The 25,750-nt window shown below is 46.1% G+C and overlaps 1 protein-coding gene and 8 pseudogenes across 9 annotated transcripts; 8 read left to right on the forward strand and 1 right to left on the reverse strand.

The window, feature by feature from the left end:
• Positions 1–90: 90 nt before the first annotated feature.
• AT4G03825 lies at positions 91–726 on the forward strand (annotated as a pseudogene; the record flags this gene model as incomplete). The annotated part of the gene is made up of 1 exon: positions 91–726.
• Positions 727–1,903: 1,177 nt separating this feature from the next.
• AT4G03826 lies at positions 1,904–2,879 on the forward strand (annotated as a pseudogene; the record flags this gene model as incomplete). The annotated part of the gene is made up of 1 exon: positions 1,904–2,879.
• A 1,103-nt stretch (positions 2,880–3,982) lies between these two features.
• AT4G03830 (hypothetical protein (Protein of unknown function, DUF601)) lies at positions 3,983–6,001 on the forward strand (the record flags this gene model as incomplete). The annotated part of the gene is made up of 4 exons (NM_116621.1): positions 3,983–4,547; positions 4,644–5,242; positions 5,312–5,509; positions 5,627–6,001. The coding sequence occupies 4 exons, from the start codon at positions 3,983–3,985 to the stop codon at positions 5,999–6,001; spliced, it is 1,737 nt and encodes a 578-aa protein (NP_192292.1).
• Positions 6,002–6,868: 867 nt separating this feature from the next.
• AT4G03835 lies at positions 6,869–8,832 on the reverse strand (annotated as a pseudogene; the record flags this gene model as incomplete). Its single annotated transcript has 1 exon — positions 6,869–8,832.
• A 428-nt stretch (positions 8,833–9,260) lies between these two features.
• On the forward strand, positions 9,261–9,731 carry AT4G03837 (annotated as a pseudogene; the record flags this gene model as incomplete). Its single annotated transcript has 1 exon — positions 9,261–9,731.
• Positions 9,732–11,018: 1,287 nt separating this feature from the next.
• On the forward strand, positions 11,019–15,016 carry AT4G03840 (annotated as a pseudogene; the record flags this gene model as incomplete). The annotated part of the gene is made up of 1 exon: positions 11,019–15,016.
• Positions 15,017–18,288: 3,272 nt separating this feature from the next.
• Positions 18,289–19,843, forward strand: AT4G03850 (annotated as a pseudogene; the record flags this gene model as incomplete). Its single annotated transcript has 1 exon — positions 18,289–19,843.
• Positions 19,844–20,130: 287 nt separating this feature from the next.
• Positions 20,131–23,180, forward strand: AT4G03860 (annotated as a pseudogene; the record flags this gene model as incomplete). The annotated part of the gene is made up of 1 exon: positions 20,131–23,180.
• Positions 23,181–24,865: 1,685 nt separating this feature from the next.
• AT4G03865 lies at positions 24,866–25,597 on the forward strand (annotated as a pseudogene; the record flags this gene model as incomplete). The annotated part of the gene is made up of 1 exon: positions 24,866–25,597.
• Between the last annotated feature and the right edge of the window lie 153 nt (positions 25,598–25,750).

Genomic DNA, 25,750 nt, shown 5'->3' on the forward strand with positions numbered 1-25,750 from the left:
CCACAAAAACTTGGATGAGTTGAGGATAAAGAAAGCGGAACCAATTATAGATGAGGAGTACTGATAAGTGTGCATTTTACATGTTTTGAGCATCCATTTGTTATCATTATTGCATCATATCACCACTGTTTTATACCATTTCTAATCATTTGTCATCACTTTGCATGTTTAGGATAATTTTGCATGCATGTTGCATATTTGTGTTGATTTCAGGTGATTTGGAGCTGTTGACGGGCTAATTAGAAGAAGCGGACCTGATCATGTCAAACCACTCGACCCCCAGGTCGAGCAGATGCTCCACGACATCAAAGGACCACTCGACCCCCTGGTCGAGTAGAAGACTTCACCACTCGACCACCTGGCCGAGTACCACCATGAGAGTCACTCGATCACTTCACTCGACCACCAGGTCGAGTATCATCACCTCCACCACCTGACCATCACTCGATCACACCACTCTACCAAGAAGTCGAGTATCACCATCACCATCACTCGACTACATACTCGATTGCCAGCTTCAGAGTCTTTTCCATTCCGCACTCAACCAGACACTCGAGCACAAGGAAGAAAAGAAGACTCCAGCTAATCACTCGACCACTCACTCGATTACCTGGGTCGAGTACTGTTCTTAATCCGTCCCAATACTGCGTCGTTTTGAGTATTAGGGTTTCGGAAATATTTCGCTATAAGTAGCATGTACTTTACATTTTTATTGATCTAAGTTTTATTTCCCAGACACTGTGTAATCCGGATTTCTCTTAATCTATTCAGTATTCAGCATTTGTTTTAGATTTTGTTTACTGTTGTTCATCCTGTTATCACCTTGCTATTACTATGTTGTTATCATGTTTTCATTCTATTCAACGTTTATGTTCTCTACAATGATGTCTAAGTAGTGAATAGGTTTCTGAGGGTGGGTTAGAGTAGTTTAGAATTCTCAGTATGCTAGGTGGTTGAGTTTGATTGATAGATCCCTTCTGGATTAGTTGTTCTTAATGCATATTGCTTTCTGATCAACTGGACTTTGAGCACAGATATTTCCGCGCTCAAAAGGTGTTCCATGAAATGTCTGAACCACTAATTCTAGAGATTCGTGGCCCTGTACCAAGGTATTGGTTGCAGGGAGCGTTTTGGCTTTAACTTGTTGATTCGTAATGCCTGTTAGGTTAGCTCTCTTCAATGGTGATTGAGTGTGAGACTAGTTTAACTTGAGGATCTCTGTTGCGGTGGCACTTAGATTTGGTTACCGAAATTGTTGTCTAGGGATAATTTATTGAGCTTGTCAATCACCTATAAACTGAGGAAACGAAACTACTCAATTACCCCATCCTCGGGAGTTTCTCATCCAATTGATTTATTTGTTTACTTTGCTGTTGTTTACTGCATCTTGTTATCTGTTGCTTAGTTTTTGCGTTTCTCTCCTGTTACTCGACCTGATACTCGACCACTCAGTTGTCTGGCAACAGACGGTGCAGTCGAGTATCCCTGTTATATTTTTTGTCTGTTACTCGACCTGTCACTCGACCACACCCAGTGCTCTGTTGGTCGAGTGCTTTTACTATTCTACTTGAATTTCTGGTTTCTACATGTTCACTTAAGACTGCTAGAACACACCAAAACCTGTTATTGCTTGGCTTGACTTAGTGACTTTTGATCACATCTTGATTGTTAGCATCACACCCATTTGGATTGACAACCTTCAGTACTACAACGACATGATAGTGCTTTAGGATAATTGATCTTAAAAACCTATTATCAATTTGGCGCTGTTGCCAATTGGGTGTTTTATTGTTACATTTAAGATTTCTGACTTGCTTAGATCAAGTTCTTTTTCAATTTTCATTTCAGTTACTGACTGTGTATTTTTCTTGTTGTCTCATTTATCCAAGTACACCTCTTCTGTATGCCAACTCGATCAACAGGCAACCAGAACCTCCTTTCCAACAACAACTTCTACCGCATAGCTCGCGAACTCAGAGAAAGGAGAAACACAATCACCTTTTTGCCCCAACAATCGAAATGGCTGACGAACAGAATCAACAGAATGGTCCTGCCAACATTGGTGCTGGAGATGCACCACGAGACCATCGTCAGAGGAAACGAATTGCACCTCCTGCTATCCAGAACAACAACTTCGAGATTAAAAGTGGTCTCATCTCGATGATTCAGGGGAACAAATTCCATGGTCTGCCAATGGAGGATCCACTCGACCACTTTGATGAATTCGATAGGCTTTGCAACCTAACAAAAATCAATGGTGTCAGTGAAGACGGATTCAAGCTCCGTTTGTTTCCATTCTCCTTGGGCGACAAAGCACACATCTGGGAGAAAAATCTGTCCCATGACTCAATCACCACGTGGGATATTGCAAGAAGGCTTTTCTAGCAAAGTTCGTTTCCAACGCTAGAACTGCAAGACTCAGAAATGAGATCTCTGGCTTTTCACAGAAGACTAGTGAAAGCTTCTATGAAGCATGAGAGCGTTTCAAAGGTTACACCAACCAATGCCTTCATCATGGCTTCAAGAAAGCCTCTCTGCTCAGCACTCTATACAGAGGCGTTTTACCACGCATCAGAATGCTTCTGGATACCGCCAACAATGGGAATTTCTAGAACAAAGATGTTGAAGAAGGCTGGGAATTGGTTGAGAACCTTGCTCAATCAGATGGTAATTACAACGAGGACTGCGATAGGACCGTCAGAAGCACAGCTGACTCTGATGACAAACACAGGAAGGAGATCAAAGCGCTGAACGACAAGCTGGACATGATTCTTTTTAGCCAGCAGAAGCATCTGCACTTCCTTGTTGATGACGAGTAGTATCAAGTCCAAGATGAAGAGGGTAACCAGTTAGAAGAAGTTAGTGTGGATGTCGGAATCCGCAATTAGGAATTTGTGGATTATTATGAGGGCCTTAAACTTTGTTAGTTGAGCTAAGATCAAATCGGACAATATTTCAGTTAATCGGAATGTTTTGTATAGTCATTTTCTCGTCCCTTTTACAAATGATGAATCACTCCTATTTATACAAATTAATCGAATATCTACGAAGTAAATGAACGCATGAATCACGCCGCGAATCATGTCTCATTAATGTTTACGTTTCACATATCCACCTCGCGCATTAACGCATTCTCATTTACTCCGCAGATTTCCGTTACGTGACGCTTAAAAATGATTCTTCAAATTGACCTGACTCTGGTGGGCTTATTTCGGCCCACTCCACATTTGACAATGCTGGACTCATCATTGAGGCTTTGACTCAGGCCCATTTAAAGAATGATGACGGATCGAGTAAAGATACGAGATCCGACATCCACAACTTGCACCCCAAGTCTTCGAAGTGAATTAATTCGGAGACTTATTTTGCGTTTAATTCACAATCCCGGTAATTGCGGTATCACGTCGGAACTTCCTTCCTTATCCGCATAATTCCGTAGCCAAAAAGGAAAATAAAATCTCACAATTCTCGAGACTTTTCTTGGGAAAAGTGTGACGGTTCGTAGTCTTAGGGTTTTCGTTTTCCCGCTCATCAGCTTCCCTATCTAAACGAGTTAACTTTCGCTTATAAACTGCTGCGATCTACTCTCGTCATCCCAAGGTAATTTCTCTCGATCCTCCATCTATTCTAATTCCGTTATTTAGCTGCTAGGAATTTCACCAGAATTGCTTAGATCTACAAACGATTAGGGTTTGAACGGGTGATTGCTCGGTTGGAAATCCTTATCGATTTCGTAGATTTTCAGCGCCGATTTGAGGATTTCGCCGTTTCACCGCTGTTCTTTTCCTTCTCCACCCTTGGATTCACCGTCAACCACTAAATTTCGCTGTCGGAAACAAGCGCAGGTTCCCAGATCCCGACGAAAAGCGCCTCTGTGTTCTTCAGGTGTTCGAGACAGTTCTTCATCGTGTTCTTGAGTCTTCGAGGAACAGTTCCCTTCAGATCTTTCTTTTTCCAATAAGACTAAGTCTCGGTGTTTATCATGCCGCCGAAGAGAATCCAACGCGAGGTTTACTCAATAGATGGTCAGTTCGGGACGTATACCTCGTCTCAATCAACCTCGAGGAGACTCTCCTTACTAAAAGGAGCTCACGGGATTCCAGGTCGGATAAACCTGATTTCCCCCGAGGCGACTGACTCGCCAGAGACTCCCTCGCCTGGTCATGCTTGTGCTTTCGAGATCTTCTTTTCGGAGTGCGGGCTATACTTCCCGCTTCCTGACATTTTGATAGATTTCATGCATGAGTTCGGGATCGCACTACCGCAGCTGTGCCCGAACGTAATCCGCACCATCCTAAGTCTTCTTACACTAGCCGAAGAAGACAACTTCCTTCTCTCTCTGCCCGACCTTCTACAGCTTTACGCAATTAAGAAAGGTCGAACACAGGGTACCTTCTTCTTATCACCTCGCAAAGGATTCAGAGTTTTTGAAGATTTTCCCGAAAAGGATGAGCAATGGAGGAAATCATTCTTCTTCTTCCGCGTTAACGAGCTCACATTCGGCGAGAAAACGGGCCTCTTTGTTTCGGAATGGTCTGCCCGAGCTGGTAGATAGTAACTTAGGAAGACATGCCATATCTATCATGCTTTTGTTTTGTCTTTTCTGATGCGCACGAAATGACCAACTTTGTTTTTGTTTGCAGCTTCGGTGGACCTACTTCCTATCTCCAAGACATTCGCTTCGCACTTCTCCAGCTTCGTTCGTCAAGACTTGGGTTGGGAATCTTTATCGAGCGACCGGGTCCGAGCATCAGGAAAAAGACTTCGCTCTCGGACCGACCTTGCTATTTCCTCTCCTCCTTTCGAACCCAGAATCTTCTCCGAAGAAGAAATGTCAGCCCCCTCATACCGTGCCGAGAAAAAGATGGAAAGGGAGAGGGCAAAACAGGAGAAAGACCGCCTCAAGTCCGATAAGGTCGTCATGACGGGAACCCTTGAAGACAGCAAACTTCAAGCTGCCAACAAGGCCAAGCAGCCCCGAGCTGAAGAAGATGGCGGAGCCAGACAGAAGCCTTCCACTTTGGCAAGCAAAAACGATGCGCCTGCCCCGGATTCGAGAACTCCTTCCAAGGCCACCTCCAGCAGAGACCCCTCGAAGCGATATGGGGATAAGAAGAGGAAGCAATCCGATAAGGACGCTCGATCTCCAGCCCGCTCTGTCCGGGTTCGAACAGAGGAGAGGGATGCTAGCCCGAGCCAGCAAAAAGAGAAAGGCAAAAAGGGGGACTCTCAAGATCTCGTGGTGCTGTCATCCTGAGAATCTGAAGCTCGCACCTCGCAGCCTCATGGAACACCGCCTTTGCCAGGTTAGAAATCTATTCCTCTGAATGCCCCCTTTCTCCGAGATACTGACAACTTACTCAGTTCTGGCCATGTTTCAGCTCCTCCACTGCCTTTTGCCGACCTGGTCAGGTCGTTCACCCATGCGGGCGCACCTATCCCTCCATTGAAGGAGCTGAAGCCGACCAACCAGGAGAACTACCTCCGTTTCGCGGAGAAACTGGGCGAGGTAAACATTCTTCTGAAGAATAAAACTTAAGACTTAGTTTAAATTTTAACCCTTCTCTTGTTTCTTTATCAAACCGTGCTGGAGTTCAACTACGCCTGCCTGAGTCATGAACACCAGCTCTCGGACAAAGACAGGGAGATCGAGAGCTTCAAACAGAACGAGGAGGAGAACTCCCGCATGGTTGATCGGGCTAACAGTGTTCTTAGCCGGATGAGAGAAGCTGAAGCTCGGGTTTTAGCCCTCGACATCGCCAATACTGACTTGGCTGCCAAGCTGGAATCGGGCAAGAATGCTTACTTGGCGGCTATTGACAACGAGAATCGAGCCCGAGCTGAGCTCCTTGCCTGCGAGGAGAAACTGAGGAAGCTGGAAGAAGGTCAAGCTGCGCTGCTTGCAGATGCGAGGAGGGAAGAGCGGAGAAAGGTTCGGGCTCAGTTTAAGGACTTCACGTCTAAGTATCAGAGCTTCTACGCGGAATCAGAGGAAGTTTAGGCGTCGAAAATCCGAGCTGCTGAAATGAAGGCGAACTGGGAACTCTTTGAGGAGATTCAGAAGGGGGAGATCACCGACACGGCTGAGGAGCTTGAGTCGGTCGTGCTGACGAGATTGAGTTCGCGCAAAAGGTTGCCAAACCTAAGACCTCGCGCCCGGATCCTGTTGAGATCACATCGCTCCTCGCTGATACTCCGCCAGAAGTAGCTGCAGATTCCACTGCTTCTGGTGGAGTGTTGGTCATTGATGAGCAAGGAACCAACAGGAACTCCGCCTCCGAGCCAGGTATCACCGCCATGTTCCCGGTCGATATCGAGAAGAACTCCGAAGCTGCGGAGTAAAAAATGTTATGTTTACGTCGGGGTTGTGTTGGTCCGAAGTGACCCCCCGTTTTGTTTCACAACTTTTATTTACTTATTTCTGTTTTCGGCCTAGGAGGCCTTAACTCTATTTTTTGTTTGACATTTATTTAAGGTCGTAGAGACCGTTTTATGTTTACTTGGTTTGTTTTACTTATTTTCCGAAATACGAGATAGGCTCGGTTTAAATGTTTCCGGAAATTGACTAAGTATAAACTGAGAATAATTTCCTTTTACGAGTTTAGACTCGGTTGATAATTTTGAGGAAACTATTTAGGTCCGCGAAGACTAAATTGTTTTTAGCTCGGGAAACATCGAAGCGAAGGTAAGATTATTGAAATCTACATGATGCTGTTCGTGAAAATATGACGAAAGACTTCGTATACGAGATAGAACTCGGTTTTATGGATTTAAATATTATAGTCTGAACCCGGAGTGCGGGCTGCCTACGTACCTAAAGATAGGGATCAAGTCTTACGTAGTTCAAATTACAAGTGCATTAAATCTAAAAACGTTTGAGATGAGCGGCATTCCATGCTCTGCGAACTATTTTGCCTTCCATGTTAATGAGACGATAGACCCCGTTCCGGACTATGTGAGTGATTTTGTAAGGACCTTCCCAACTGATCCCCAATTTTCCAGCTCCTTTTTCAGCCGTGTTTTGCTGGATTCGGCGAAGGACCAGAGTTCCGACCTCGAATGATCTGTTTCGGACATTTGAGTTATAGTATCGAGCTGCGGCGTTATGATAGTTTTGCATCCGAACTAACGCTTGGTTGCGTCGTTCGTCGATAATATCAATCATATCAACCATCATTTGGTTGTTCGCAGCCTCGTTCTGGGGATTTTGTACTCTTCTCGTACTCGGGACTTTGATCTCGGCTGGGATAACTGCTTCCATTCCATGAAAGAGAGCGAAGGGGGTCTCACCGGTAGCTCTCCTAGGAGTTGTACGGATTGCCCATAACACGTTTTGTAACTCTCCGAACCAAGCTCCCTTATACTCATTTAGTTTTTTTTTGAGGTTCGAGATGATCGTTTTATTCATCGCCTCGGCCTGACCATTCCCTTGCGGGTTGCGAGGTGTTGACCGACTGAGGCGGATTTGCCACCTTGCACAAAAAACTTCAAACTGTTAGGAGATTAACTGAGGCCCATTGTCGGTTACTATTTCATACGGCATGTCGTGCCTACAGATGATTTCCTTCCAAATGAACTGGGGGACTTGTACCTGAGTTATGTTTGAGTAGGCTGCAGCTTTAACCCACTTCGAGAAATAGTCGGTTAGAACAAGTAGGAATCTGACTCCCCGAGTTGAAACGTGAAGTGGTCCAATGTTGTCCATAGACCATTTCATGAATGGATAAGGTGACGATACCGAAGTGAGAAGTTCGGCGGGTTGAAGGATATACGGTGCGTGCTTCTGACACTACACACAGCGGCGTGCATACGCTTTGCAATCCGCTACCATTGTGGGCCAGAAATAACCGTACTTTTTTACTTTAAAGGCCAAAGAGCGACCTCCAGAGTGGTTTCCACAAGTTCCATCGTGGATTTCTTTTATGACAGTCCGAGTTTGTTCCCCGAAAATACAAATAGCATCCGGAGCCGAGATGATTCTTCTGTATAAAATGCCATCTGCTACGCAGAAACGAGCACAAGTGGTCTTCAGCTTTCGAGCGTCCCACTTGTCGGTAGGGAGTACCCCGTTGAGGATGTAGTCTCGGATTGGTTCTCTCCAGTCTGCCCCCCAGTCGTGAGGTGTCTGATTATCAGGGACTTCGGGACTATTTGGACCAGACAATTCTTCGGTAATTGGAGGCGGGACAACCTTTGGAACGTCGTTTTCGTCATCGAGCTGCTGCAGGTCGGTATTGTTTTCTTGTGCTTCAGGCGGGACAAAATTTGATCTTTGAGATTTTGAAGCTCACTGCTTACACCATCCGGCTCCTGGGGAGACTCTGAGGTCGGACGTCTAAGGGAGGGCTCTACTCGAAATAATGATGGAGTTGGTGCGGTAACTCCATCAATAGGAAGGTCGGGATTTGCCGGGGTAGTCAGTACAACCTGGTTCTGGTTTGAAGTTGCCCCAACTTCAACTTGAGAGACGAGAGGTAACTGAGGTGGCGGAGTCTGCTGACCTGCTCCTGCCTGTGAAGTTTGGATGCTCGAACTGATGTCTCCTTGAAAATCAAGGCGTGAGCGAACTCCAGCGGTACGTGACACTCCGGCAGACAGGAAGTCAACTCGATCTGCGTACGCGTTGTGAGCTGTCCTTATTTCAGAATGGCTGGTGGTGAGCGCCGCGAGCTGCCCACTGCACTGTTCCTGAAAAGAAACGAACTTATCAGATAAAGAAGTTACTGCGGTTTGCTGTCGCTCGGTCTTGTCGGAGAGCTCTTGAAGCAGCTTCATGATATCGTCAAGGGTGGAGGCTTGGTCGCCGGAACTTTCGTTGCCGCTGGTGCTCATGATGATTCAACCGAAGCTCTAAAGTAAGAAGTTTAGATGCCCCTCCTTCTAGCGCCAAATTGTGGATGTCGGAATCCACAATTAGGAATTTGTGGATTGTTATGAGGGCCTTAAACTTTGTTAGTGAAGCTAAGATCAAATCGGACAGTATTTCAGTTAATCGGAATATTTTGTATAGTCATTTTCTCGTCCCTTTTACAAATGATGAATCACTCCTATTTATACAAATTAATCGAATATCTACGAAGTAAATTAACGCTTGAATCACGCCGCGAATCATGTCTCATTAATGTTTACGTTTCACATATCCACCTCGCGCACTAACGCATTCTCATTTACTCCGCAGATTTCCGTTACGTGACGCTTAAAAATGATTCTTCAAATTGACCTGGCTCTGGTGGGCTTATTTTGGCCCACTCCATATTTGACAATCCTGGACTCATCGTTGAGGCTTTGACTCAGGCCCATTTAAAGAATGATGACGGATCTCGGGCCAAAGCAAAGATACGAGATCCGACATCCACAGTTAGCTACATCAACAACAACCAGGGTGGCTACAAAGGATACAACAACTTCAAAACCAACAACCCCAACCTCTCCTATCGCAGCATAAACGTTGCTAATCCTCAGGATCAGGTGTACCCTCCACAACAACAACAAGGTCAAAACAAACCTTTTATTCCCTACAACCAAGGTTTTGTTCCCAAGCAGCAATTTCAGTGGAACCACCAGCCGCAACCACCACATGGGTTTGCACCTCAGCAAAACTGTAACGCCCGCGATCCTCAATAGGATCGTTGGCTAAGACTTGGTCCGAGAGTAGAAGGTGGAGTCTCGGACAAGCGAGAAGGAGCTGGCCATAAGCTCGGACAAAGGGGAAATCATGCGGGCTAAGCTAGGATCGTAAAGAAATTAACTGGGTCAGCTCGCCCAAAGCTCAAGCTCAGCTGGAAGGAGTGACGGTTACTCAGGTCGAGTGACAGTCCAGCTCGGGCAGCTGGACGAGTGACGGTTGAGCTCGAGGTAGCTGGACGAGTGACGGTTGAGCTCGAGGTAGCTGGACGAGTGACGGACTAGCTGGGCGGTTATGGGCGAAGAGATACAACTCTTCGGAAAGGTGCAACTCTTCGGAAGGGCGCAACTCTTCGGAAAGGTGCAAGGAACGGATGTGTTGATTCGGGAAGCATCCATTCGCCCCCTATATAAGGAAGGGCGCCCAGGACCATTCTACTCACCATAACACACCGAAAACACAAGAAACTCACCATTAAAACTCTCTCCCTCTTGGGAGAATAAATAGTCTTAGGATTCGGTAGTCGGGCTGTGGCCGACAATAAAGAAGGAGGGTCGGATCGACCTAACCTCGAGAAGGAAGGTAAGGGATCCTAGACTTTGAGTCTAAGGGTTCTAGGATGTGAATTAGTAGTCGGATCCTTGAAAAGATCGACTAGAGGGCTGGGTAGTATCCGGGTCATGTGCATCCTACACAAGACTCGGTCTGAGTAGGGATCGGCTGAGGCCGAGACGCGGCTCGGCAGAGGACCGGCGGGTCTTAACTGACCTGCCGAGAATCGGCTGGACTGATGCGCGATCTTCCCCTCTCTGAATTCTCTCCACGGATCCGAGTAGTGTATGGCATATAGAGCATTGCATGGACTTGCATATGATTAAGTAAATGAGATTACTTATGGCTCTATGACTTTCAGGAACGAATGGTGATCGTGGGAAGGACTTGGCTTAGGCGCGAGAGACTCAAGGCCGGGATGATGGGTGGTGATAGTTCGGATAGTCTAGGGATCGATTATATGACTTGTAATAGCTTATATGCAAACTCATAAGTTGTATCGAATCCTTTGCTTGATCAATAAAGTATCCGATTGTTTGTTTACTCTATTTGTCTCATATATTGAATCACGGAATCATATGGAACGGATTAGACTAGGAAAGAACCTCATAAACGGTTAGGGCCGAGTCACTTAGTGGCTTGGGTCGAGAGAACTCGTCCGGACTTTAGGCAGTCCGGATCGGGGCCTTTCAAGTTGGTATCAGAGCATGCTTGGTTCTAGGACTAGGTGTTGGGTTAAGGGGTATCACCACTCGTCGGCTTGAGAATCTCGCGGTAGTTGCTCTTTACTCTTTTGCGATTTTACTAGGAGTTATGTGGATTAACTTTGGAGGTTTCGCAGATGGGTAAGAGCAGCAAAACAGGAAAGAGTAAGAAGGACAAGGGCATTGTCGAGGAGACTTTGGTTGAGGAGAAAACGATGATCAACGAGAAAACCAGAGTCGGGACGATGCTCGATGGGACAGACTCGGTCGGACCTGAGACCGGGAAGAAGTCCATAAATGAGGAAGCACGGGAGAGTAGCGGTGCAAGGGACAACACGGATAACCGGAACAATACTCCAACGGCCCAAGAACAGTGGGATTTGATGAAAGGAATGATGGCGCAACTAGCCACATTAACCAAGGCCATTGTAGCAAATCCGGTGGTCCAAAGAGTGGATAACCAAAAGGACGATGAATTGGAAGTTGTGGAAGTGAATCCGCAACCGAATCATGGGAGAAAAAGGGGAGACTATCTGAGTCTTCTCGAACATGTCTCAAGGCTGGGCACGAGACACTTCATGGGCAGTACGGACCCGATTGTGGCCGATGAGTGGAGGAGTAGACTCAAGAGGAACTTCAAGTCTACCCGCTGTCCTGAGGATTACCAAAGGGACATTGCGGTCCACTTCCTTGAACGAGACGCCCATAACTGGTGGTTAACCGTCGAGAAACGCAGAGGGGACGAGGTCCGGTCCTTTGCGGATTTCGAAGACGAGTTTAACAAGAAGTACTTTCCACCGGAGGCTTGGGATAGGCTTGAATGTGCGTACCTCGACCTAGTTCAAGGGAACCGCACGGTGCGTGAATATGATGAGGAATTTAACCGCCTAAGGCGTTATGTGGGACGTGAACTTGAGGAGGAACAAGCTCAAGTGCGCTGATTTATCCGTGGACTAAGGATAGAGATCCGCAACCATTGTTTGGTCCGACCATTCAACTCGGTTTCCGAATTGGTTGAAAGGGCAGCAATGATTGAGGAAGGGATCGAGGAGGAGAGGTACTTGAACCGGGAGAAAGCACTGATCCGGAACAATCAATCCACCAAACCCGCGGATAAGAAAAGGAAATTTGACAAGGTGGATAACACCAAGTCCAATGCTAAGACCGGGGAATGCGTGACCTGTGGTAAGAGCCACAGCGGAACTTGCTGGAAGGCCATAGGTGCATGTGGCCGGTGTGGAAGCAAGGACCATGCGATCCAAATTTGCCCGAGAATGGAACTAGGACAGTCCAAGGTTCTCGGTGAAGAGACAAGGACTTGTTTCTATTGCGGAAAGACTGGACATCTAAAGCGAGAGTGCCCTAAGTTGACTGCGGAGAAGCAGGCCGGACAAAGGGACAATCGCGGGGGAAATGGACTGCCGCCTCCCCCAAAGCGGTAAGCCGTGGCACTGCGAGTTTATGAGTTGTCGGAGGAAGCTAAGGATGCCGGAAACTTCAGGGCGATCACTGGTACGTTCTCACAACTCCCTATTCATTATTTCAATAACTGCATTTGCATTGCATCATGCATATGGGAAAGGGGAGGTACTCAGCATTCTAAGGGAATGTGTAGGGACCTTGAGAGTAGGTGACGTAGTAACGCACACTCTATTTGATTCTGGGGCTACACATTGTTTTGTTAGTCCGGAATTGGTTGAAACAGGTGGGTTCAGGGCCAACAGACGTGAGGAAAACGGCTTTCCTGACAAGGTACGGCCACTTTGAGTTTGTGGTCATGCCATTCGGATTGACCAATGCACCAACAGCCTTCATGAAAATGATGAATGGGGTATTCCGGGATTTCTTAGACGAGTTTGTTATCATCTTCATTGACGATATCCTTGTTTACTCGAAATCTTGGGAAGCTCACCAAGAACATCTAAGGGCGGTGCTGGAACAGCTAAGGGAACATGAGCTATTTGCGAAGTTAAGTAAATGCTCATTTTGGCAAAGGAGCGTTGGTTTTCTTGGTCATGTTATCTCGGACTAGCGGGGTATTACCGAAGGTTCGTAATGAGTTTTGCGAGCATGGCCCAACCCTTGACTCGACTGATCGGAAAAGACACCGCATTCAACTGGTCGGATGAGTGCGAGAAAAACTTCCTGGAGTTAAAGGCCATGTTGACTAATGCACCGGTATTGGTCTTACCGGAGGAAGGTGAGCCCTATACGGTTTATACGGACGCATCCGTAGTGGGACTAGAATGCGTACTGATGCAAAAGGGGAGTGTTATCGCATACGCATCAAGGCAATTACGGAAACATGAGAAGAATTACCCTACGCATGATTTGGAAATGGCCGCGGTAGTATTTGCCTTGAAGATTTGGCGATCATACTTGTATGGTGCTAAAGTTCAAATCTATACTGACCACAAAAGCCTAAAGTACATATTCACCCAGCCGGAGTTGAATCTAAGGCAAAGAAGGTGGATGGAACTTGTGGCGGATTACGACTTGGATATAGCGTACCATGCGGGCAAGGCCAACCAAGTCGCCGACGCCCTGAGTAGGAGGCGCTCGGAAGTTGAGGCGGAACGGAGCCAAGTGGACTTGGTTAACATGATGGGGACATTGCATGTGAATGCCTTGTCTAAAGAAGTTGAACCCTTAGGGTTGGGAGCCGCCGATCAGGCCAACCTGCTTAGTAGGATCCGGCTGGCTCAGGAACGGGACGAGGAGATAAAAGGATGGGCACTAAACAATAAGACCGAGTACCAAACCTCGAACAATGGTACAATCGTGGTGAACGGTCGAGTATGTGTGCCGAACAATAGGGCATTAAAGGAGGAGATCCTAAGAGAGGCGCATCAATCGAAGTTCTCAATCCATCCTGGGTCGAACAAGATATACCGCGACCTTAAAAGGTACTACCATTGGGTAGGAATGAAGAAAGACGTGGCCAGATGGGTGGCCAAGTGCCCGACTTGTCAACTGGTCAAAGCGGAGCATCAAGTACCAAGTGGGTTGTTACAAAACCTACCTATACCGGAATGGAAGTGGGACCACATAACGATGGACTTCGTCACTGGTAGACCGATTGACTAAGTCTGCGCACTTCATGGCGATCTCGGATAAGGATGGAGCAGAAATCATTGCCGAGAAGTATATAGACGAGATCGTGCGGTTACATGGGATTCCAGTTAGTATAGTGTCAGACTGAGACACAAGGTTCACGTCAAAGTTTTGGAAGGCTTTCCAAAAGGCCTTAGGAACTCGAGTGAACCTAAGTACTGCCTACCACCCACAGACGGACGGACAGTCCGAACGAACGATTCAAACCCTCGAGGACATGTTGAGGGCATGCGCCTTGGATTGGGGAGGAAACTGGGAGAAATATCTAAGGTTAGTAGAGTTTGCATACAATAATAGTTTTCAAGCTAGTATTGGTATGTCTCCCTATGAGGCGTTGTATGGCCGAGCTTGTAGAACACCGTTGTGTTGGACGCCCGTGGGCGAACGTCGGTTGTTTGGACCTATCATCGTGGATGAAACCACGGAGAGAATGAAGTTCTTAAAAATCAAGTTAAAGGAAGCCCAAGATCGACAGAAAAGCTACGCCAACAAACGTCGAAAGGAATTGGAATTCCAAGTAGAAGATTTGGTGTACTTAAAGGCGATGACCTACAAAGGGGCAGGGCGATTCACCTCAAGGAAAAAGTTAAGCCCAAGGTATGTTGGCCCGTACAAGGTGATCGAACGAGTAGGGGCGGTGGCATACAAACTTGACCTTCCTCCAAAACTAAATGCGTTTCACAACGTCTTCCATGTGTCACAATTACGGAAGTGTTTAAGTAATCAAGAAGAAAGCGTGGAAGATGTACCTCCCGGGTTAAAGGAGAACATGACGGTGGAAGCATGGCCGGTACAGATAATGGACCGAATGACGAAAGGGACTCGGGGAAAATCAAGGGATTTGTTAAAAGTCTTGTGGAATTGTGGAGGTCGTGAACAATACACTTGGGAAACCGAGAATAAGATGAAGGCCAATTTTTCGGAGTGGTTCAAGGAGATGGGTAAAGGTCAACTTGATGCGGATTCAAGGACGAATCCAATTCAAGGGGGGGAGACTTGTAACGCCCGCGATCCTCAATAGGATCGTTGGCTAGGACTTGGTCCGAGAGAAGAAGGTGGAGTCTCGGACAAGCGAGAAGGAGCTGGCCATAAGCTCGGACAAAGGGGAAATTGTAACGACCGCGTCCCGCGTTCATAAAGAGGCCAGGTTGTTTTAGGAGAAAACTAGACCATGGTCAAGAAACGGACTAGAATACTTAGTCAGAAGAATAAGAAAGTTCAAAGCTGAACCAGCTAGGTGAGCTGGACAAGCTAGGATGAACTAGCTAGCTAAGCTAGGTGAGCTAAACCAGCTGGAAGACTAGCTAGCTCGGCTAGGTGAGCTGACCGACAGCTCAACTGAGCTCGGTGAGCTGATCGTGTACTGACCCAGCTGGGTGGTCCGGTCAGCTGACACTCGAGCTGGTGGACTGTGGTAGCTCACGGGTGAAGAGGTGTCTCGGCCAAAAGGTGTAAGGTCGAGCGGGTACCAACGAACGGTTGCATCGCCTAATAGATGCAAGGAACGGATGTGACCTTTTGGAAGGATGCAAGGAACGGATGTGACCTTTCGGAAGGGTGCAAGGAACGGATGTGATGCTTCGGGAAGCATCCATTCGCCCCCTATATAAAGGAGGACGCCCAAGGCCTTTGGAATAATCTCACATCATCTCACAATCTCACAATCTCACATCATCTCACAACATCCAAAACACCATAAAACGTTCTTAAAGGAGTCCCAACACATCCTAGAGTTGTTGGTCGGAAAGGGGATGCGGCTCGGCGAGTATAACTCGACCGAACTGATGCACATGCTACCTCCCGATCCAACGGTTCGATGGAGTGTAGAGGATGGAGAGGGTAGACCGTTCGTCTTAGAGACGAATCGGATCTAGTAGACCGATCGTTGGATCGGATCGGCCAGACCGATCGTAAGACGGATCGGCCAGACCGATCGTAAGACGGATCGGATCGGCCAGACGGATCGGACAGACCGATCGTCGGACGGGTCGGATGGGACAGGCCGATCGTCTGACGGAACGGGTCGGACAGACCGATCGTCGGATGGGATGGATCGAGAAAAGTGTTCGAGGAAGCACAAGGATAAGTGCATCCGAACACACCCAAGGGTCGCCCATGGATGCAATCTTACCGGTAAAGGGAGAAAGCACCAAGAATGGGTAAGGAACGTGATTCACCATATAAGATCAACATCGCGGCCGCCTTCATGTATCTATCTCCTCAGCCATGGTGAAACCGATCAGAGATCGGTAAGACCAAAGGGTGACTCGACGGATAACCAACGGGAAAGTCCACGGTGGGAACCGATGGACAAAACAGATGTTGGACCCGCGAGAAAACCTAAGGCCGACGGAAGAAAGATTTCATGGGCTAGCCTACGATGATCTAGTGGATGAATCCACGGACCCTTGGGTGTGATAAGGATATAGTTCGGATCGTATGGATGGATCAATAAGCCAAAAGCTTTATCGACCACCATAGACCGGACGGATAAACGGTTAGTAAACCGTGGGCGGTCGTAGTAAATGACAGGATCGGAAACATGGATGGTTCGATAAGCCAAGGGCTCAATCGTCCACCATGGAACCGAAGGGGAGTACGTTTGGAGGACGGATGGACCAATAAGCCAAGAGCTTGATTCGGTCATCGTGAACCAAGGGAATCGTACGATCCCCAATCTCTATCGTTGTACTTAGACCAGTGGGGTTGGTTGGTTGTATGGCTAAGTAATGATAGGGATTGGTTCATCAATTCACGACCGATGACGAGTCGTTGAATGAATGGAGTAAGGCGACAAACGGGCTAAGGAATCAAATCCGCATATTGGCCAAGGTATGTAACGATCTAGCTTATTAGTTAAGATAGACGTTTGGTAATTGACCGTGAAAGTAAGATAAAGGAATATGCGATTGTTTGGCTTAGAATGGTTAGCGAACATATGCATGTCTTGACCGAGTAAAGGATCGATCATAGAATTAAACGAAGGTTAGAAAGACTTCCGCTGTGTAATAAGAGAGCAATTATAGAATTTAGCCTCGTAAAGGCAATTCTATGTTGAATCGCGAAAAATTAAGAGGTTCGGCCGGGGAGAGGCGCGAACTTGAGTACACAGTCGCCGGACACCGAGACGTCCGGGACTGGGTCTCACAGAAATCATGCGGGCTAAGCTAGGATCGTAAAGAAATCAGCTGGGTCAGCTCGCCCAAAGCTCAAGCTCAGCTGGAAGGAGTGACGGTTACTCAGGTTAAGTGACAGTCCAGCTCGGGCAGCTGGACGAGTGACGGTTGAGCTTGAGGTAGCTGGACGAGTGACGGTTGAGCTCGAGGTAGCTGGACGAGTGACAGACTAGATGGGCGGTTATGGGCGAAGAGATACAACTCTTCGGAAAGGTGCAACTCTTCGGAAGGGCGCAACTCTTCGGAAAGGTGCAAGGAACGGATGTGTTGATTCGGGAAGCATCCATTCGCCCCCTATATAAGGAAGGGCGCCCAGGACCATTCCACTCACCACAACACACCGAAAACACAAGAAACTCACCATTAAAACTCTCTCCCTCTTGGGAGAATAAATAGTCTTAGGATTCGGTAGTCGGGCTGTGGCCGGCAATAAAGAAGGAGGGTCGGATCGACCTAACCTCGAGAAGGAAGGTAAGGGATCCTAGACTTTGAGTCTAAGGGTTCTAGGATGTGAGTTAGTAGTCGGATCCTTGAAAGGATCAACTAGAGGGCTGGGTAGTATCCGGGTCATGTGCATCCTACACAAGACTCGGTCCGGGTAGGGATCGGCTGAGGCGGGGACGCGGCTCGGCGGAGGACCGGCGGGTCTTAACTGATCTGCCGAGAATCGGCCGGACTGATGTGCGATCTTCCCCTCTCTGAATTCTCTCCACGGATCCGAGTAGTGTATGGCATATAGAGCATTGCATGGACTTGCATATGATTAAGTAAATGAGATTACTTATGGCTCTATGACTTTCAGGAACGAATGGTGATCGTGGGAAGGACTTGGCTTAGGCGCGAGAGACTCAAGACCGGGATGATGGGTGGTGATAGTTCGGATAGTCTAGGGATCGATTATATGACTTGTAATAGCTTATATGCAAACTCATAGGTTGTATCGAATCCTTTGCTTAATCAATAAAGTATCCGATTGTTTGTTTACTCTATTCGTCTCATATATTGAATCACGGAATCATATGGAACGGATTAGACTAGGAAAGAACCTCATAAACGGTTAGGGCCGAGTCACTTAGTGGCTTGGGTCGAGAGAACTCGTCCGGAATTTAGGCAGTCCGGATCGGGGCCTTTCAAAAACCAAGGTCCTGCTGCTCCCGATGCTGAAATGAAACAAATGGTACAACAGCTGCTACAGGGACAAGCATCTAGCTCTACAGAAATTGCTAAGAAGTTACCTGAATTGCACCATAAGCTGGACTGCAGCTTTAATGACCTGAATGCCAAAGTGGAGGCATTGAATACCAAAGTCAGATACTTGGAAGGACAATCAGCATCTACCTCTGCACCTAAAGTTACAGGACTTCCTGGGAAGTCAATACAGAATCCAAAGGAGTACGCAACTGCTCACGCAATCACTATCTGCTAGGATCGAGAGCTGCCAACTCGACTTGTTCTGATTTAATCACTGGGACAGTGATGTTCAAGAGGGGGACGCTTCTACTCAGATTGAAGTCTCTGTTGTTGAATTCAACCATTATGCTGGTTCTCGCCATCTCATTCAATCCACCTCGGAAGAGAAGGCCGCCATAATCGAGAAAATGGTAAAACGATTCAAACCTACTCCATTACCCTCCCGTGCTCTTCCATGGAAATTCAGGAAAGCATAGATGGAGAGATACAAGTCTGTTGCAGCGAAACAGCTAGACGAGATTGAAGCAGTGATGCCACTAATAGAAGTTCTCAACCTGATTCATGATCCTCACAAAAATGTGAGAAATCTGATATTGGAAAGGATCAAGATGTATCACGATTCAAATGATGATAGTGACGCTACTCCATCTCGAGCTGCTGATAAAAGGATTGTTCAAGAAAAGTTTGGAGATCCTGGATCTTTTACTCTACCATGTTCCATTGGGGAATTAGCTTTTAGTGATTGCCTGTGCGATCTCGGAGCCTCTGTCAGCTTAATGCCACTCTCTATGGCAAGAAGGTTGGAATTTATTCAGTACAGGCCTTGTGACCTGACTTTGATCCTTGCGGATAGAGCTTCAAGAAAACCCTTTGGCATGCTGAAAGATCTACCAGTCATGATTAATGGAGTGGAAGTGCCTATAGACTTCGTGGTGCTGGACATGGAAGTAGAGCATAAGGATCCCCTAATCCTGGGAAGACCCTTCTTAGCCTCAGTGGGAGCAGTGATAGATGTCAGGGAAGGGAAAATAAGTCTCAACCTTGGAAAGCACATCATGTTGCAGTTCGACATCAACAAAACTCCACAAGAGTCAAAAGAAGATGAAAAAACCTCTGGAGATGATAGAGTGATCCCAGGAGAAAAATATGAGACTGAGAAAGTAAAAGAGCTTAAAAAGAGGTCTGATAAGCAAGAAGAAACTATAGAGAGGCTAGCTCACTCTGTTGAGGAACTTAGAAGTAAGCTGAATCAGTTGCAGAAGGAAGCTCAACCTAAAGGCGAGATTGACACTATCCTGAGAAAGAAGTTCACTTCAAGATGGTTTGAAGAGATAGATTACCCTCCAGAAGAGAAAGAAGCATATTTTGAAGAGAGGGGAATCGAGTATTCTGCTGCAGACCTCTCCAGGGAGGACGCTGAATATGATGATGATACAAGAGAGGACTATGCAGACCCTCTCTATCATTCATTTTCTTCTTGATAAGTGTGAGGATTCAAGCTAGGGACTTTAAACAAGCTCACTTGGGAGGAAGTCCCATGACTATCACTGTAAATAAATTTTTATTTTCTTGTAATTTTTGATATGTTTTAGTTGTGTTTGTGGTTCTCAGGAATGGAGGAATAACGTGAAGGTAGAGTAAAAATTCAAAACTTTTACTTTAGAGATGGCCTAGAGATCGAGTATATAGGGTAGCGGAGTGCAAAACTTTTAAAACTTTTTGTTGCACCTCGAGACCTTGCACTCGAGACATTAGTCGAGTATGAGTGATGTTTAAAAATCAAAAAATTTTATACATCATTTACTCGACCAACAAAAGCTATAAAGTCTTACGGGGAGTTTATCAAGTTTACAGAAGATTACGAGATTTCCTGAGGTTTTTACAGTAAACAGAGAGCACAAAATAAAGACAAGAAGACATTGTGGGACCCGCCGCTGACGCCCATGTCTTCCATGCAAGAGACCAAGAGACAAGGAATCTCTTTACACCCCCTCTCCACCACTCGACCTCATCGCCACCTTATCCCCCCCATCACTCGACCTCTCCGCCTTCTCCTTCCATCATAAACACTCGACTTCTCCCTTTCACCTTCATCCCAACAACACTCGACTCTCACTTCTCTCATCGACCCTCACTCTCAAGCTCACCAAACACTCGATCTCATCGACCACTCTTCGCCACCACCACCTCTCATTCGTCTCAGTTTCACTCGACCACAACTCTCTTCGCCTCTCCATCATCACGGCCTGCTCCCTCTCTCCAAGGAAACAACTCGACCTCACCATTTCATTCACTCGACCTCTATCACCAAGTCGCCTTCACCACTTCTCGCTCTTAACCACTCGACCATCTTCACCATCAACCAATCAAATCGTTTTCTCCTCCATTCAAGTTCCAAAACTGGACCGCCGCTTCACTCGACCACAACCACGAAACCAGCTTCACTCGACTTCACAAGTTCACTCGACCGCGTCTCCTTCTTCACCAATCACACGAACTCACCTCTCACTCTCTCATCTTACTCGACCGCGTGTAAGAAGAAGCTAACCAAACAATCCGATGAACCGTCTACAACACTACTCGCCTTTGCCCCGCGATCAAGTACTTGAAGGTTTCAGCCTTGCTCATTTGGGTTCGTTTGGAGAATCACTCTGTCACAACATATCACTCAACCAAAGAGTTCACTCGACCACCGCGAATCTCTCTTCGCTATCACCGGTTCACAAGCTCACTCGACCGCTTCGCTCAAAGTGTACTCGACCTCTTCCACCATCAAGCAACAAAAACTCGATTTCCAAAACCAACAAAATCACTCGGCCGGTTTACTCAATAACATTACTTGACCAATTTACTCTGTTAGTTTATGTTTTTGGTTTTGTTGGGACTAACGTATTAACGTTTATCTTTGAGTTTCATCTATTTTCAGGTTTCATCATGAGTAACTACAATGGAGAATCCTCTATGGATCCTGATTATAATGTAGATGAAGCTGAGTCTTGGTCCACTAGACCAAAGAGAGAAGAACACGTTTACGAAAGCTTCAAAGGAGAATTGGAACGCTCTGCAGCTCGACGTAACCAGAGAAGAGCTAAAATCGCCAGAGGAAAGAGAGCGATGTCAAGTAGATATGAGTTGATTGATGAGGACATCGAAACTGAGTATGAGCCAGAGTCATGGCGCATGGAGACGAAGCTGCTGAACAAACCCGACGAGGTTACGGTGGAGGAGTATATCAGATTCTTTGAGATGAACGACTTCTGGGGGACGAGATATCCCTGCTATGAGACTTTAGCCCAGCTGGGGTTACTGGAGGACGTGCAGCATCAGTTCGAGAAGTGTCATCTGGAGACACTCATGTCTTACCCTTACGCTACCTATAAAGAGGAGAGGATCGAGTTTCTTTCCACACTGCAAGTGGAGATGTATTAGAGTCTCACAGACTTTGAGCTGGATACCATGGGATTAGGGTTCTTGACGTTCTCAGTGGATGAACAACGTTATCAGCTGTCGATCAAGAAGTTGGAAGAACTGTTTGGTTTCCCAAGTGGAAATGGAACCAAACCCAAGTTTGAAAGGAAAGAGCTTAAGGATTTGTGGGCTACTAGTGGGAACAATGTACCACTAAACTCTGCGCGGTCCAAGAGCAACCAAATCAGGAGTCCTGTGATTCGCTACTTTCAGCGTTCAATTGCCAATGTTTTGTACTCCAGAGAGTCTACAGGCACCGTGTTTAACACGGACATGGAGATGATAGATTCCGCACTTACAGGAATTCTCCGCCGTACAAAGGGAAAGAATGTCCTGAGAGGCAATCTCAATGACGCGCCACCAGTAATGCCTCTGTTGATCCACCTGTGTGGATACAGGAAGTGGGCGTTGACAAACGGCAAGAAGAAGGTGAGAGGAGCACTATGCGTGGGTGGCGTTGTGACGCCAATTCTGGAAGCTTGTTGAGTACCGCTCAAGGAACCAGGGTTAGCACCGAGAATGATGGACTTTGATCATTTGCGCCGATGTGAGTTCTTGGAGTATGACATGGTTGGCGACTTCCACCGCTACAGGTTCGAGGATTCATCGATTAGAATCGCCAATATTCTTCTCCCCTGCATTGACGCTAATAGGATTCTCGAGGGAAGGAACATTGACTTCAAGCCTGCGCTTGAAGATCTTTATTTTGAGGGCAGTCCGCCAACCGAAGAGATCAGTCACACAGAAGGAGCTATAAAGGAAGATGTTGATGTGACAGTTGAAATAGATGAGGTGGAGTTTGACACGAGCATGTATCATTTCAGTGAGCATATACCTCCAGCGAGGGAAATCAAGAGTTTGAGCGAAGCTCAAAAGAACAACAGTAAGCTGCAGAAGTGGTGCAAGAAACTGGATAAGTTACTCGCCAAGTGCCTCAGGGCTATCAAGTTTCTGAAGGACAAGCTTAGCTGCTCCTCTTCCACTACAGCTATCCCGCAGGGACAGCTCCCTCAGGACATGCCCTCGAGGAGATATGACGCGCCTAAGCCAAGTCGGCGTAGGCCTGAGCCTAGTGAGCAGGAGATTCCGCATGTCCCTGCGAGGCATTCATCATTCGAGCCTCGTGAATCTGGGAGGAAGAGGAGGACCACACTCACTCAATCTAGCAGCACGAGCAAACGACTTCTCCAGTCTCGTAGTTTACGCGACCGCGGTGCTGTCCGCAGCAGAAGAAGAGAGGTCGAGTATCCTCATAGCGGTGCTGGCCGCCACAGAGCTGATGAGATCGAGTACCCACCTGCTGGAGCTGATACAGAACATGGCGGTTCGTCTATGGCCTGTGAGCAATGACAGGCAGCCATTGACGACCAACTCCGTTCATTCTTCGACTGAGGTAAGCGCCTCACTTCACCATTGTATTATATCATCTCTTGCGATTTGTTCTTTATTTTGTTTTTGTGATTGGATTTGTCCTGAATACTCTTTTCCAAGTTTATTCACACAGTGGACTATGTGATTTAAGTTTGGGGGAGGGCTCAGGAAGTGTGTGTTGCATTGTTTATATTCTTGAGTCTGCATTCATCTAAGGCATAGAAAAACAAAAAAAATTTGAAAAATTTCAGAAAATGATTTCACAAAAATAGTGTTCATGTAGTTGCATTACATTTAGGATCGAGTCTAGAGTGTTTCATTTAGGATTGTTGCATATGCATAGGGGATAATTATGATATAGCTTTGTAAGCATTTTGGTTCACCGGATAAACTCAGCCCTTGTTGCTAGTTGTCTGTTGCGTAGTCAATGAAATTGAAGTAAAACTAAACCATGCCTAGATTGCTCTACTCGACCACACTGTCATGATCTGATACCATTCCCTATCAATTTGAACCTGAATCCGATCTTTAATTATCATGTATGCATCAAATTTGAACTCATGGATACCCTAAAATACTTGGATTTTCTTATTCATTTTGATCACTCTTGTTAATCCAAGTAGCTGACTCTCCTTATAAGAGCAGTTAACCCAAACCCAAACCTAGACTTTCTATCAAGCCCTATATCACTTGTGAGTGTTTGTGAGGTCTTATTCCGATTAAGCTTGGTAGAAAGTGTTAGGTTCGTAACGAAAGAGATAGTGTCTCATGTAGTTCTACTTCGCATTTTTTAGACTAGATAGGACTAGGTTGGCGCTTATACTTTGGGTTGGGATGTGTTTTAAAAAAAAAAAGGGTTGATTTATTGATGAGAAAAGGTAAAAGACTCTAGGTGAAGTAACCTAAAGAAGCAGAAAAAGTCTAGTAAAGGTTTTGAGATTTGTAAAGAAAAGAAAGAGTTCTTGTTAGCTATTGAAGATGGGATAAAGCCCTCACTTTTAAAATTTTAAAAACAGGAACCTTAGTTGTTAAAGAAATCCAAATCCGCTAGATGTATCAAAGTGTTGAGAAAGCTTCTCTTAGAGTTAAGAGAAAAGAAAAGAATGATTAGAAACAAGGCTTAAAAGATTCATGAATGCAAAGGGTAGAGTTAGGTTCTTATATTGGGATTGGAGATGGGATTACCATTAGAGCTTCATTGGTTATACTCTAGGTAGATGGGATCTTATCTCTGTATGCATAGCTTGGGACTTACCTTTACCATTCTACTAAAGCTTAATCATTTTTTAGAGATCCCCTGTTACTGAAACTTATTCTGTAAGGGACCATCTTTGTCTCTTGACCTTTACCTTAGCCAACTGAGTTCATTGATGATGCATTGCTTGATTCACATTCCAGAACTAATTAATGTTAAAGGGATTGGTAGATTTGAGAACATGTGTAGGTCGAGCATAAGAGTCGGATTGATTGATAATAATGCATGGCTAACGTTTTTGAGTAGAATTCGATAATGTCGCAGCTTAGAACTATCAACTTGGACAATGATTTCATCTGGTTTATCTGGTGCTTTGGCTTTGAGTCCCCGCTTTCAAACCTCACCTCCAGCTTGTTCTTGATTGTTTGCTTGAGGGCAAGCAAAGACTAAGTTTGGGGGAGTTGATAAGTGTGCATTTGACATGTTTTGAGCATCCATTTGTTATCATTGTTGCATCATATCACCACTGTTTTATACTATTTCTCATCATTTGTCATCACTTTGCATGTTTAGGATAGTTTTGCATGCATGTTGCATATTTGTGTTGATTTCAGGTTATTTGGAGCTGTTGACGGGCTAATTGGAAGAAGCGGACCTGATCATGTCAAACCACTCGACCCCCAGGTCGAGTAGATGCTCCACGACATCAAAGGACCACTCGACCCCCTGGTCGAGTAGAAGACTTCACCACTTGACCACCTGGCCGAATACCACCATGAGAGTCACTCAATCACTTCACTCGACCACCAGGTCGAGTATCATCACCTCCACCACCTGACCATCACTCGATCACACCACTCTACCAAGAAGTTGAGTATCACCATCACCATCACTCGACTACATACTCGATTGCCAGCTTCAGAGTCTTCTCCATTCCGCACTCAACCAGACACTCAAGCACAAGGAAGAAAAGAAGACTCCAGCTAATCACTCGACCACCCACTCGACCACCTGGGTCGAGTACTGTTCTTAATCCATCCCAATACTACGTCGTTTTGAGTATTAGGGTTTCAGAAATATTTCGCTATAAGTAGCATGTACTTTACATTTTTGTTAATCTAAGTTTTATTCTTTAGACACTGTGTTCTTGACATTTTGTAATCCGGATTTCTCTTAATCTATTCAGTATTCAGCATTTGCTTTTGATTTTGTTTACTGTTGTTCATCCTGTTATCAACTTGCTATTACTCTGTTGTTATCATGTTTTCATTCTATTCAACGTTTATGTTCTCTGCAATGATGTCTGAGTAGTGAATAGGTTTCTGAGGATGGGTTAGAGTAGTTTAGAATTCTC

Source organism: Arabidopsis thaliana, chromosome 4, assembly GCF_000001735.4.
Source record: "Arabidopsis thaliana chromosome 4, partial sequence".
Classification (NCBI taxonomy): Eukaryota; Viridiplantae; Streptophyta; class Magnoliopsida; order Brassicales; family Brassicaceae; genus Arabidopsis; species Arabidopsis thaliana.